The sequence below is a fragment of the Lagenorhynchus albirostris genome, chromosome 14 (assembly GCF_949774975.1).
Source record: "Lagenorhynchus albirostris chromosome 14, mLagAlb1.1, whole genome shotgun sequence".
In the NCBI taxonomy this organism is placed as follows: Eukaryota; Metazoa; Chordata; class Mammalia; order Artiodactyla; family Delphinidae; genus Lagenorhynchus; species Lagenorhynchus albirostris.
In genome coordinates, this window is record NC_083108.1 from 86,024,452 (window position 1) to 86,038,992 (window position 14,541).

Consider the following 14,541-nt stretch of genomic DNA (forward strand, 5'->3'; position numbering starts at 1 on the left):
GTAGAAATCAAAGGGAAAAGTCAGAACTCGATGGTAAGCTGCTTGTACATTTCTGTACATCAGAATCACTGTTTTCCCTCATTTTGTGGACACAGTTCCCTTGAAAATGTAAATAATATTATTTAAGCGGTTCTCTCTCCCTTTCAACAGAATTCTCAGTTGTTTCACTGATCTCACATTTCAAAATGTCGACTGCTTGTTAAACAGGCAATTGTGTGTTTTGATGCTTGCTTTTAACAGCCCATAATGCAAATATTTATTCACAACAGTTATTTCCATTGTGCATAGTTTCTACATCTAATTAAGGACTCTGAAAAATTACAATCATGGAAACAAAAGCATACAGTACATTTAAACAAACGTCAAAGGACAAAGTAACTTCTCCAAGAGGGGACAATTCTCTACTGGGAGTTGTCGTCTGGGCAAGAATACAAAATTCTCATCTCCCCACATTTGGTAAAAGTATTCTGAACTATTTTGCATTAACTCCCTCTCATTTTCTTATCGGGCGGTCTGGGTGGGTTCCTACTCCAGGCTCCGAAGGGGGAGCTTATTGGCTAAACTTGAGTCAATCAGCCTGCACCTATCCCGTCCTTCTGTGCTCAGTCACTGATTCAGAAGACTCACAGAGCAGTGTGGACCTTTAAGAGGCAGGTCCGGAACTTTGATGGAATTGTTGAGAGAGATGCTCTATTCACTGAATTTAGGGTAAAAAGGTGTAATTCTGAGCTGGGGAAGCATCTTGCTTAAATGAAGGACAGTGTGCGTTGGAGCAGAACCAATAAAGTTAAAGAGAAGCAAAGAGAGTCTAGGTCCCTTTGGCGTCCCGTGAGCACCAGGATCAAGCCTTGCCTGATGTCAGCCACTCCCAGAATTTCAGCTACGTGAGCCATTACATTTCCCTTTTCCTTTAGGCAGAGACCGTTAATGTTTACCAAATACTGGGTCAGCCAAAAAGCTGCGCCCGAATGAACTTTTTGGCCAGCCCAATACATTCTCCTCTACATTTCCCAGTTCTCCCTGCAGTCAGATGGAGGCTCTGTTTCTAACGCTGGTCAATAGGATGTGGGTATAATGAAGCCATTTCCAAATCTGGACTTTAAATGCATCCCGCGTAATCCCCTAGGTCCTCTCATCCCCTACGGTCATGTGTTCAAAATGGCATAACTACAAAGTCAGAGAGGGTCAACTGGACTCTAACCAAACAAGAAATAAACCTTGGTCAAATTAAGCCACAGAGACATGCGTTTTTACTCATCTACATATTACATATGTAATATATATATATATGTATGTGTAATGTATGTATGTTACATCAGAGCCTACCCATCATACTAGCCCATCCTCACTAACGTATCCCTTAGGCAATTTTAGATTTTTGTTTTGTACCTGCAACCAAAATACGTCTAGTTATTCATCACTAGAAAGTACTTCCTTAAATAAATCAAACTCAGGCGGAATTCTTCCATCCAATCCATGGCTTCTTGGGGAAGCCATGCACTCTGCTTCCTATTCCCAAAAAGGAGCCTCAGCTGAAGACCTGCTTTGATTTCTTCCATCACAGCATCTGTTAAAGGTTGACTGAGGATAGTAATCTAGAGGCCTTTGGGAGGATAAAACGGTACCTCCTCTTCAGAGCCTCCAGTTCAGAGAAACCCAAGGAATACTTTCAAATCCTAGAAGACTGTCTAGAAAAATCAAAACTGAATCAGCCATTAATTGAGCACATGTTCACCAACACCATGACCAGCAACATGAGAAACACACAATGAGGGTCCTTGCTTCCTTCCCACAGTCCTCTTGGGAAGAGAAAAGTTACACAGATGAGATATTTTAATGTGACTCTTTGCAAGGTCACTGGGATCAATTTTAACAAGATGAGAGTTTCTCTGGATACCGACGACTGGCGCATTTCACACCAATTGCGGGTCTCTTCCTGAAGCGGCTGGTGTCCTGACAGCAAGGTGGGCAGGAATCTCTTGATGCTGGGGTTCCAGATCTGTCTTGGGTGCCACTGAACAGAGGCACCCATCTGAGACCCAGAGAGAGACGATGAGCAAGGGGAGGCAGCAGCTACGGGAGATCAGACCTTCTTGCAGAGAGAAGAGTGTCTGGTTCAGTCGGCATCGCCCTGAGGGAGGGCAGCGCTGGATCCTATGCACGCTGAAAGGAAGGCAACGGTGATAGTGGGATCTGGGCCAGAACAGGAGATAGTGTGGCTGGGGGTTTTGCTGGCTTCTGCTGTTTCTCCCCCAGCCTGGGTCCCTGGTGTGCACGGCGGGTCTATACACCCCCTCACACGATTCAGGAAATCCACCTCGGCCAGAGCAGATTCTGTTGTCAGCAACTGAGAACCTCGGCCGACAAAGAAAAAGCAAAGATCACAGAACAGATGTCTTAAGGGTTCTAAGGGGAAATCAAGGCTGCCGTTCCTTCCTCTCTCCGCTTAATCAAACACGTTTCCATACCTGTATTCGCTGGCTTACCCGAGACAGGTAGGAGTTCACGTCTCAGTCTCCGGCACTTCGAGGGCAGAGTTGATTTCATATTCATTGACACATCCTCAGAGCCTATCTTACTGTGTTTGCAACTTGCCTTCAACAAACTAATTGTTGGATAAATAAATCAAAGCCCTTGGTGCTTAGTACGGGTGACAGTCCCTGTGGCAGACAAAGGAGGAGAACTCGGTCAATCTCAGGGCTGAACTTGAAGAATTTTTGCTGTATTTAAGCAGCGGGGGCCCTTTTAATTCTATCAACGTCCCAGAATCAAGGAATTCAGATTTATTTATTGTTTAATAAATTTATTTTATTTATTTTTGGCTGTGTTGGGTCTTCATTGCTGTGCTTGGGCTTTCTCTAGTTGCAGCAAGAGAGGGGCTACTCTTTGTTGCGGTGCACCGGCTTCTCATCGCGGTGGCTTCTCTTGTTCCAGAGCACGGGCTCTAGGCACGCGGGCTTCAGGAGTTGTGGCTTGTGGGCTCTAGGGCACAGGCTCAGTAGTTGTGGTGCACGGGCTCCAGTAGTTGTGGCACGTGGGCTCAGTAGTTGTGGCTCACAGGCTCTAGAGCGCAGGCTCAGTACTTGCAGTGCATGGGCTTAGTTGTTCCACAGCATGTGGAATCTTCCCAGACCAGGGCTCAAACCCGTGTCCCCTGCACTGGCAGGCAGATTCTTAACCACTGCGCCACCAGGGAAGTCCCAGAATTCAGGTTTAAATGTCCACCTGTTGTTTTGATTCTGTTCTATAATAGTGATTCCCAAACAGTAAGTCCCAGAGAGATTCATCTTCCCAGGTAACTAAATCACATCCTTCTCACTGAATTTCTAAATGCATTTTCATTTTCCCTCATAACCTTGAAACTGCAGGCTCTTTACCTCCATATTATCCGTTGACCAGAGTCCTCTTCACATAGCATCCCCAGGAGCACCCACTGTAAGCAATTCTGCATCTTCCCACTGGCCACAGACTGTATGACCTCACCCGCTCCAACCGCACAGCCTTCAAGAGGCAAAGCATCGCAGGGCCCTGGACCACACTTGGAGGAAAACAGCTTCAGGGCCTCAGAAGCCACATCCTCGATGTGACTCTCTCCATGACACATTCTGAATACTTTTCGGGGCCACCAAGGCACTCGGCAAAGATTGTGAGGTACAGCAGACGCCCACAGTGCCATCGCTAAGGGCACCAAGGTTCAACAAAACGGATGCTTTCACGTATCGCTAACACCTGCACAAAAAGGTAAAGCCTGTCTGGGAAACAGCTTGTCAACAAAAGCTCTACCCATACTCTTTGGCCTAGTAATTAAATAACTGTGACTCTCTTTAAGAAAGTAACTCAAAGCAAAAATTATGCACAAAGATAATTATTTCCTCATAATAGCAGAAAACTATAAATTATATAATTGTCCAACAAGAGCTGAAAATTTTCAGCTATGGCGCAGACATTAAAAATATATCCCTGATACATTTTTAAAACATGAGGAAATGCTTATATAAACATATGAACTCAAAAAAGTCAAAAACCAATTATGTGTCCCAGAGACAGTGTGAACACAACCTCTTTAAAAATGCATAGAAAAACAACTAGAACGAAAGACATCAAACTGTTGAGGCAGTCATCTTCGGGTAGTGAGATTATTTATTTTTACCTCTCCCTCATGGCAGGATTCCTTTGAAGTAGCTTACAAAAAATAAATGCACTGGGATAGAAGAAGTAAGCAGGGAAGCAGACAAGAGAGACAGAATAAGGAAAATAAAATAAAGCCAAGGATGAAGCTGAGTCATGTGTGTGTGTCTTAAGATGTGTGTCTTAAATTTCCTAGACTTATAAATAGCAAAGTCGCCTCAGAGACTCCTAGGAGTTCAAGCAAAGACAGACACTTGGAAATTCACTTAGAAAATTCACGGTGTTCATAGGATAAAGTGTAAACTATTTCTCAGGATAAACACAGCTTTTTTTTTTTTTTCCTGGTACTAAGGCCTGAGAAGTATTTCTTAGAAAAGGAACTTGGGAAAGAAACAGGTTTTTTTGTTAGCTTGTTTTTTTAATTTTATTTATTTTTTATACAGCAGGTTCTTATTAGTTACCTATTTTATACATATTAGTGTATATATGTCAATCAAAATCTCCCAATTCATCTGATAAAGTCCTTAAATATCCCTCCACTCTGTCTTGGCACACGTCCCTCTCAAGCTCCTGGCTGCTGTCCTTCCCCAGCTGGCATTTACGGCCCCAAGTTCAGCGGGCTGCGCTATCCACTTATCTCAAGTGTTAGACTGTTCTAACTTCAGATCTTTCCCAGAGCAATTCTGCCATACAGCATCCTTGCTCTCCTTCTGTGAACCTGCTCCTCTAACGAAAGAGCATCCCATCTCTTGTCACAGCCAGTCTCGATACAGACGTCCACCATGGACGGGCTGGGACGGGGTCCTGGGACGAGAGCCTGCAGACCGTGCTCAAGGTCGACACCGGCCATCAGACACCATCAGGCACCCACGAACCGCCAAGGCTCAGTGCCACTCAGGCGTGTCTGCCCAGCGTGCTGACAAGGGTGCTGGAGTGAACGCAAACTCGGTCCCCAGCTTCAGAGAGCAAGAAACACACATGTCTTCCTTTTTATGGGATGGAACTTCGTTTCTATTTGGATTACCCGTTTCACCCAGTAGCCAAACAATATCCCCCACCTCCAATTATTACAGAGATCACGTGTAAGTTCTGAAAGATTCAAAGTGCCCGCGACAACCAGGAGGGTTCACGTCAACGACAGACTTTGTCATTGGTCCAAATGGCATACGGTCTCCTGCGGTCAGTACAGGCAGACCACAGAGACGCCCCCGTGATCTTGACCGCAAGGCCTCCTCAGGCTGATTGGGCTTCCTTCCGCCATGTCTGCTCCAGCTTCCTCAGCTGATCTGGAAAACATTCTGCCACTCTCAGCACCTCGCTGGAACTCACTGCCTGGTCACTGCACACTGGTCACTGCCTTCTGCTTTTTACAGCAGGTTCTCTTCCTCTAGGAATCTCCAAATATATTTGGGAAATCTAACTTATATTGCTCTAACTCATCCTTGGAGTGAAGTGACACAGAGCATCTCAGAAGCACTCTGGCATCTGAACTAACCTCTGAATCCTTCCCTCTCCCCCCAGTGAAAAAATATTTACTGAGGTGAAGAAGGAGAGGGTGTGCCAAGAAAACACATGCCCACGAACATATGCTTTTCCAAATCTTTTGTCTTTTGCTGGAAATCTAAAGTCAGGAACCTGGCTTTTCTGTCCTGGGCTTTCTGCTGTGGCAAGAGGCAGTGGTTGCCATGTTTTACCTGCGAAAGAGATGAGACTTAAAGGGTGGTGAGGATTAAAGGCAGGCAGAGAATTGGCGACATCAACATCGGTTGTGATATCAAAACGTTTTCCTGCCACAATGTCCTAAGAGATTGTGTCCAGAGCCTTGAGAACCTCAGCGAGTTATATTATAACTTAAGCATCTCCCCACCTACCAACACGGCTTTCCTGACCAAACACACAAACAAAAACAACAACAACAAAAGTGAAGTCTGACTGCCACCTTCTTTACTTAGTGAGTCTGCTCAGCAATTCTCCCATAAACATAAAAAGATACTATTTTTCACATGAGGAAAATAACCAATGTCGCTAATGGCTAAAAATTCTTTGTGACTGCCTGTCTTTCCAAATGTATATCGAAGTCTCATTTCTAGGCTTTAGTTCAGAGAAAGAGAGAGAGAAAAGTTTTTATTCCCTTTCAACTGTTTCAAATGTATTTCTTAACCTCGGTTACTGCTGTCCTGTCATGAAAATATGTACTTAATTTCTTTTTGAATATATGTCACAAATCTTTTTACTTTAAGTTCAAGGGCCTTCCTCCCCTATAGATACTTAATTTCTGGAAGTTGATGGGACACACATCTTGGGTGATAGGTTTGTATAAAAGGGACCCTTTGAACCCTCCTACACTGTTGGTGGGAATGTAAGTTGGTGCAGCCACTATGAAAAACAGTGTGGAGGTTCCTCAGAAAAATAAAAATAGAATTACCATATAACCCAGCAATTCCACTCCTGGGCATATACCTGGACAAAACTATAATTCAAAAAGATACATGCACCCCTGTGTTCACTGTAGCACTATTCACAATAGCCAAGACATGGAAACAACCTAAATGTCCATCGACAGATAAATGGATAAAGAAGATGTGGTACATATATACAATGGAATATTACTCAGCTGTAAAAAAGAACAAAATAATGCCATTTGCAGTAACATGCATGGATGCAACTAGAGATTATCATACTAAGTAAGTCAGAAAAAGAAAGACAAATACCATATGATATCGCTTATATGTGGAATCTAAAGTATGGTACAAATGAACCTATCTACAAAACAGAAGCAAACTCACAGACATAGAGAACAGACTTGTGGTTGCCAAGGGGGAAAGGTGGGGGAGGGATAAATTAGGAACTTGGGGTTAGCAGATACAAACTACTATATATAAAATAGATAAACAACAAGGTCTCACTACTGTATAGCACAGGGAACTATATTCAGTATCCTGTGATAAGCCATAATGGAAAAGAATATAAAATAAAGAATGTCTATATGTGTATAACTGAGTCATTTTGCTGTACAGCAGAGATTGGCATAACACTGTAAACCAACTATACTTCAATTTAAAAAATTATAAAATTTAAAAAAATCAGTACTCTGACACTTAAAACATTTTTAATAAATAAAATCTAAAAAAAAGCCAAATCTTGAAAAAAAATAAATTAAAAAGTTGACCAAAGAAATTAATTAAAAAAATAAATAAAAGGGACACTTAAAACGGACATTTAAGTGAAGACGACCCTGGCCTCAGGTTGCTGGGTGATCCTCTTAATTCTTCCTAGATTTTTTTTTTTAGGTAGATTTTAAAAAATAAACGACAAAAGTGATATAGAAATATCCTGAGTCTTTGGTCTCGTGTCACGACAAATCCACACTGGATTCCTGTGATCACCACTCACTTCTGCTACGGCACCTTCACAATATTCGCCCCATAATTCAAGCTTGTTGTCTGGCATCAAAAGTCAAACTCACCAATCCATATGTTCAGAGAATCCAACCTTCTCCTTTTGGAAACAGGAAAAATATTTGTCTGCCTTCATGCTACATGCTTCTCCCTCGTTCTTTACAATTTTACTAAAAAGCTACCCAGACTTTTAGTCCTGGTGAAACAGAGGCCACGTCAGTCTCCCCTCCCCCAGGGGCCACGCATGTTAGTGAAGCGGAGGAATGATGGGATGCTGGGATTCAGAGAGCACGGCCGAAGTCTCTTCAGCATCCTGGCCTAGGAGACAACCACACAATTTCACATCATCAGATCGCCCCCTCCACCTCTGTAACAGCCTTGGGATTAAAATCCATGTTTTAGTTCCTTTTAGGTATCATTCCCGATTGCTGCTGGAAAAATGAAGGCTGAGAAAATTAAAAAACAGGGTATTCACTTATTCATTCCTTCAACAAACAATGAACCACATCCAAGGCTCAGAGCTGAAACTCCACGGAAACCCCTCTGCACTCAAACTTCAGCACGTCAGGCACTGCATGTAATTTCTGCCTGACAAATGGATTCCTTTTTAGTTATTATACATAATCACGAGCAGAATGTAAAACAGTTAACGGTGTGGGCTGAAGCATCAGGATTCAGACTGTGACACTTTAGTTGTAAGAGCTTGGACAAGTTAGTTCTCTGAGTTTCCATTTCTGCATCTATAAAATGGGGTGAAGAAAATCTAACCCATTGGTTTTATCTGCAAATTCACAAAAAGCACTTTCAGCAATCAGTGCAGTGCCTGGCATACAATTTTAAATTACTTTAAAGTTCGCTGTTATTATTATCGACAGAAGTATTTCCTGCAGCACTTTGAAGTACTGGGAGGGGGAAAAAAAACCCGGCATCAAACCATTTTACTGCTGTGCAAAGTTTCTTTCAGCAATAGTCTACAGTCTTAAGGATACTTAAAAATTTATTGAGCCCTTGCAGTGTCCAAAGTACTAAACTCAATACTGAAGAGAAATCAGAGAGAAAAATACACAGAGGCTGCCTCTGGAGGTACTAAAAATTTAGGAGAGGAAACAGAAAATGGTTTTAGAATGTGTCACCCCCGTAGAAGGTTGAAAAGTGCTCCCCCACCCTCACCAAAAGATATCTGCGTCCAAATCCCTCAAACCTGTGAATGTCACCTTATTTGGGGGAACAGAGGGGGGAGAGGGGTCTTTGCAGGTGTGATTAACGTAAGACGGGAGATGATCCGGATTATTCCTGTGGTCCCTAAATGCAACCACGTGAATCCTTACATAAGAGGGAGGCGATGGGAGGTTTTAGACACAGAAGAGGAGGCATGAGGACAGACCCAAGAGAGACGGGAAGACACTACCTTCAAGCGATGTTGCCAGAAGGTAAGACCGCCAGCGCCCATAAGGAGGGGGCACGATTCTCCCCTAAAAGTCTCCTGCCAACACCTTCATTTCGGCCCTGGGACACTGATTTTGGACGACTGGCCTCCAGAACTACGTGAGAATGAAGCTCTGTTGTTTTAAGTCACCATGTCTGTGGTCATGTGTTAAGGCAGCCACGGGAAATTTACAGACCCTCTGATTAAAATCCATCCGTGCCCTCCTACTCACCAGTGCCTGGGAAGGGGCGACCACAGAATCCATCCCCCGCCTGGACCATCTTGAGAGTGCAAGAGGCTGCTATCACTAGCCTCATCAGGACGCCACGGGCAACTGGTGGTGGTCCAGGTGAAAGAGGACATGCCACGGATATCCCCACACCCTACCTGACCGCTGCCCATCTCTAGTTCACGTCCCACCCTGTCCTTTCATGCAGTAACCACAAGCTCCACGGCTCTCTCTCCCGGCCACACTGGCCCTCTGGAGTCCCCGTACGTGTCTGCACCCTCCCACTCACGTGCCCCCTCCCTGTAAACACCAGCCCATCCCACAGATGCTCTAGGTCCAATGCCAATATACCTGCGCTCGGAGATGCTTGCCCTGTCCCTCTAGCACATCGCAGCTGAAAGTTTACATTCCTTTACATAACAGTTTTATACAATGCATAATTACATTTTTATATAATTAACATCTTTTTCTATCTCCTCTATAAACTCCCAGTTCCGGGAGGCTGGTAACCGTATCTGTGTGGGTTTTTCTCACTACTGTTATCCTACAGCCAGCATGGCGTGGGGTATACAGTTGGTGCTCCAAAAGCAGTTATTGTGATAAAATAAGGAAGGAGAGGGGACCCAGAAAACCAGGAGAGGAAAGGAAGAGGGAACTGAACGCCGAACTGGTGGGGTTTGAGCCCATGACTTAAAACCATGGACGGTCTGTGCACTTTACAAGCTAGAGGAATGACTGACAGTGAACCACCCTGAATCGAGCGCCACTTTAGTACCTTCCTAACCCTGTGTCCTCAGAACACCAGCAAACAGTTCTTGCAGGATTCCATGCTCACTCAAAGCCTGTGGCCTTTAGTATTTGTTGAGTCATCAAATTTTATGGATTTATGGATGAAGGGATGGATGGATATATAAATGAAGGGATGGACGGATGGACGCACGGAAGGATACATGGATGGATACATGGATGGATGAAGACTGGTTGAATAAATGGGCGAGTGGATAAATGGATAGATGAACTTAAAATATAGGGTAGTATACGCTTCTGCAATAGCATATTTTTGGAGTTTTTGTTTTGTTTTTCATTTTTTCTTGGCTTTCAGAGCTGAACTAAATTAAACAGAACTTAATAATTAGAATTCTAAATTTCTGTGCCTGTAAGTATTTTTTGTAAGATCATATTTAGTACCTAACTTTTTAATTCAAGAAAAATGAAACTTCTTGGTCTCCCCATTTCCTCTCCTTTTAATTTTGACAGTGTTTAAATGTAAGCAATGAAGTTTAGTCTGTCTCTCTCTCTGTGTCTCTGTCTGTGTCCCTGTCTTTCTCTCCATCCCTATCTCTCTCTCTCTCTCTCTCTCTCACACACACACACACACACACACACACACACACACTCTCACACACCCCAACGTGCTCCCTCCTGGATACTTCTTCCTTCCCTGAGAGCCCAAACAAGGTGTCACTGTAAACCAAAGCGCCTTCCAGTCCAGAGCTGTGGGAGGATATTGCCTAAATAAGAGGTGATGCTCTGCCGCCCAGATGCTTCACTGCTGACCTAAGAGGGAAGCTATCAAGGTGGAAACACTCTGCGCGAAGGTGCCCTCACAAAGCCACTGCCCAGGAGGCTGGCTGCACTCTGCCACGGGATGCAGGCAGAGCACGTGCCCAACACGGCCCACGGACGGGGGTCCATCACCGCAGCAGCTGCTCTCCCGGGATCCCAGACCTCTGAGTGTCTGCTTCTCAACGGCATTTGCAAGAGAACATAACTCCGGGGGATGCAGGTCAGGGTCATCACAAGCAGCCTACACGGTGCCACCTTCCTGACTCTGTATTGAAAACCTGCCTGGCTCTCTGCCCATCTCTAGTCTTATTCATTTGTCTTTGGGCCCCTTTACTTTCCATGCCCTGCCCCCCACCCCCCATGAAACGAATAGCAACATGTTAAAACACATCTGCAAGCTGGTACGGCTGTAATCTGCGTCAGGTTCCCCAGGAAGACTAGACTCTAAACATAAAACACAAACTCTCTGACAACTTAATACAAGGCTGTTCTCCAGGAAAAGGCTGGGACTGCACCCCAGTGCTGGTAAAAACTTTTTGTGTCATCACAGAGTTCCCAGGTCCTACAGGATAGAACTGCAAGCAATGAAACTTTATTTTTATTTGATTTTCAAAAGATCTATGAGGTTGCTCTATGACCAATCACTTCCTGCTCAGAAAATTTAAACATATGGGTTCCAAGACGTTAGCCTGGTAATGAAAATGTGCACATCTGTTCCTTCAAGTCTCCATCTTTAGAAAGAACTAAGGCAATGCAGTAGATATAAAAATATGCTGAAACACATATTTAATATTTGGTAATAATCTCCATCTTTCCATCAGACCCAGACAAATTAGGCACTTTGGATGGTGTGTGTCTATGCATACGTTTCCTTCCAACTAAAATCCTCTTAAATGTAGTCCATCTTGGATTTCAAGCTTTTCTAGAACTTTCAGGTGGTCGGAGGATCTGAGAGGGGGAAGAGATGTGAACATATGGGGAAAAGAACTGAATGGTCCATGTGTTTAGAATTCATATCTGCACCAGGAGATTTTCTACAACTGGAAGGTTTCAGGGCTGTGAAACTCAAAATATGTCATAGGCTGGGGCTTACAGCATCCTTCCACAAGCCGAGACCTCCACATCAGAGTTCCTCATGTTAAGGACATTTTCAGTGTCTCCCACTTGAAAAGTTCAGAACTAGCAGGGGAAATACGGTTCTCCTCAACCCTGCTCAGTCTAATCAAGAAATCAGTAACAGAACTATGTGTGTACCTAACCGAGGAAACATAATAGTTAGGTCATATTTACAAAGCTATTCTGAACCTGAATAAAACCTTTTTATTGCGGCATAAAAACAGAGAAGTCTATTCCTATTATCAAACCAAGTGACAACCAATAAGAAATATGCCTCATAGCCACAGGCAAGCAAGTCTGCGGGGCTGTTGTTGCTGCGGATCTGGGGTTTTTTAACCTCATGTCTGCCTGGGGTGTATTCACCGAATTCCTCGAGCTTTTCTTCCGTTTCTTGTGCACATCACAAATCCCCAAGGCGCTGGTTCTCAGAATTGTTCTAACTCGTAATTAGGAGACATGAGCCCATTACGACCGCACTCGAAAAGACAGCCAAGCAGGGTGGGCAGAGGTCACCCTCTTCCTACGTCACACCAGCACAAAAGCCGGCTATTGTCAGATCTAAAGCGATGTAACCTCAGTGATGCCTAAGGAGCTCAGAGAACAGAAAATTCCTGTAATTAAAAAGGCTCTGTGCATGACAATTGGCTTTGAAGTTTCTGAGAGAGATCTCATCTCGAAAATCTTCTCAGGAGAAAAACAACTCTGTGTACAGGAATTTGGGGACACACATGGGAGACTGCTAAGATGCTCCACTTTGCTCCTTATACATTTCTCTGTAGGAAAGAGGCCCCTGTGGGAACCCTACACAAATAAAGAGACCTGATCAGTAAGGAGAAAGAATGGCTGGTCCTTTCTACAACCTCCGGTGTGAATCGAATAACTTCCCTTCAAGGAATTCGTGTCCTGAGCTTCCAAACTTGCTGTGCCAATGACAGGCTGGGATGGAGACAGATGAGGGAAGCAGATGCGGAATCCCCGCCTTCCTCACAGCTGCAAGTCAGGGGCTCTGCTGGTGACAAGCAGGGTTTAAACTCCGCGTCCAACCTGCACGGACGCTGCCACCGGACAAACAGCCACAGAAGGCAAAGGGAGAGAGAAGCCTCTCTTAGAGAAACGCAGGGCCACCTCTCCGGAGCTAGCCCCGGGCCACAGGCACAGGAGCCCACGATGCACGCGACAGCACTCCCGTACACAGGCGTGCTCCGGCATGATTTCCTCACGGGTCCGTGCCAGTAGGGAAAGTCAAGCCCAAATTCCAGAACCTTTCCAGGAGGTCACTTCAGTCCCTTCCTCTGACATCTAGCTCAGCCCTCCCGGGGCCCACCTGTCCTTTCAAGGTTCTCCACGGCCCCCTCCCAGAGTGGAACACGCGGTCGGGTGAACGAGGCTATTTTTCCGCCCGGGCGGTCTCACTCAGGGCCTCCAGCCCCAGTCTTCCGGGGAGGCACCTGCTACGAAGGGGCAGCGGGAGGACCTCGGCCGCCGCACGCGCGCGCGTGTACAAGCACAAACGCACACCCACACCCACTCTGCCGGCCGCCCCCATCCATGCACGCCCTCCCACACACTCACTCCCAGCAAAGTTCGCCCCGGGGCCCCAGAGGGCGGCGGCGTCCCCTTACCTTTGGAGAAGAGGGCGGCCAGGCTGACGAGCACGGGGGACCAATGGTGCCACAGCGTTCCCATCGTAGACGCGCACATCCCGGAGACCCGGAGCGCAGACCGGCGGCTCCCCGGCGCCGTCTGGGCGGTGAAGACACAGTCGCCAAGAGCCCGGAGGACCGGAGCGGGCCGGGAGGGCGAGGGAGCGCCGGGCTAGGGGCGCGAGCGGCCGCGGCGCCCTGCGTCCTCCTCCCGCCCATCCATGGCCTGCGGGAGGCGACACCGCGCGCCGCTCCGGAGTTGCTCTCCCGAGTCCAGCGCGCGCGCAGGCAAACCCCACCTCCCTTTCACCCCCACCAGGATATTTTTACTTTCATCCACGCGAATTTGTACCTTGCCGTTTACCCAGAGAGGACTGGCCCCCCAAGTGGCCCCCAAAGGGCGCCTCCGGGAGCGCGGGGACGCGGGGCGGGCGGCTCCGGGTGGGCTAGCGGGCGACGGCGGGGCGGCGGGGCGGCGGCGTCCGGGGCAGAGGCGGTGCGGGGACCTCCGGCCGGGTGGCCGGGTGCCCGGAGCGGCGCGGAGCGCCCGAGCGCACAGCCCCCATCCCGCCCGGCCGCGCCCCGGGGCGCGCGCCGGCGCCTAAAGTTTGGCGGGGCGCAGCCGCTGCCCGCGCCGCCCACCCCGGCCCGGCCCCGGCCCCGGCCCCGGCTCTGGCTCGAGGGGCCCTGGGCGCGCGGCGCGCACGGCCGGCTCCGGGGATGCGGGGCTGCCCCCGGCGCCGGGGGGAAGCGCGCCACCCGCGCGCGGAGGAGGACCCGCAGGCCCGGGGACCTCGCCGCCCGCGCGCCGCCCGCGCTCGGCCGAGCCTGCCTCCAGCACGGACGCGAGCGCCACGAAGTCCTGCGCGCGCTAGGGGTCTGCCTTAAAAATTAGTCTTTTTTTAAAAAAGCCCCACCCTTTCGGAGTGACAGCCGCGAGCCCCAATCCGCACAGCCAATCCCTCCTCCCGGGTCTGCCCCTCACCCACCCTCGCGGCCACCCCGCCCTGCGCGCGCGAGCGGGAGGGGGGCGCC

At 47.3% G+C, this 14,541-nt stretch overlaps 1 protein-coding gene across 1 annotated transcript in view; it reads right to left on the minus strand.

The window, feature by feature from the left end:
• Nucleotides 1-13,652, minus strand: part of TMEM132D (transmembrane protein 132D) — a 636,308-nt gene extending 622,656 nt beyond the window's left edge. Inside the window, exon 1 of the mRNA XM_060120789.1 lies at nt 13,486-13,652. Coding sequence (XP_059976772.1) covers nt 13,486-13,564 — 79 coding nt within the window. The 5' untranslated portion in view covers nt 13,565-13,652. The remainder of the gene's footprint in view (nt 1-13,485) is intronic.
• Between the last annotated feature and the right edge of the window lie 889 nt (nt 13,653-14,541).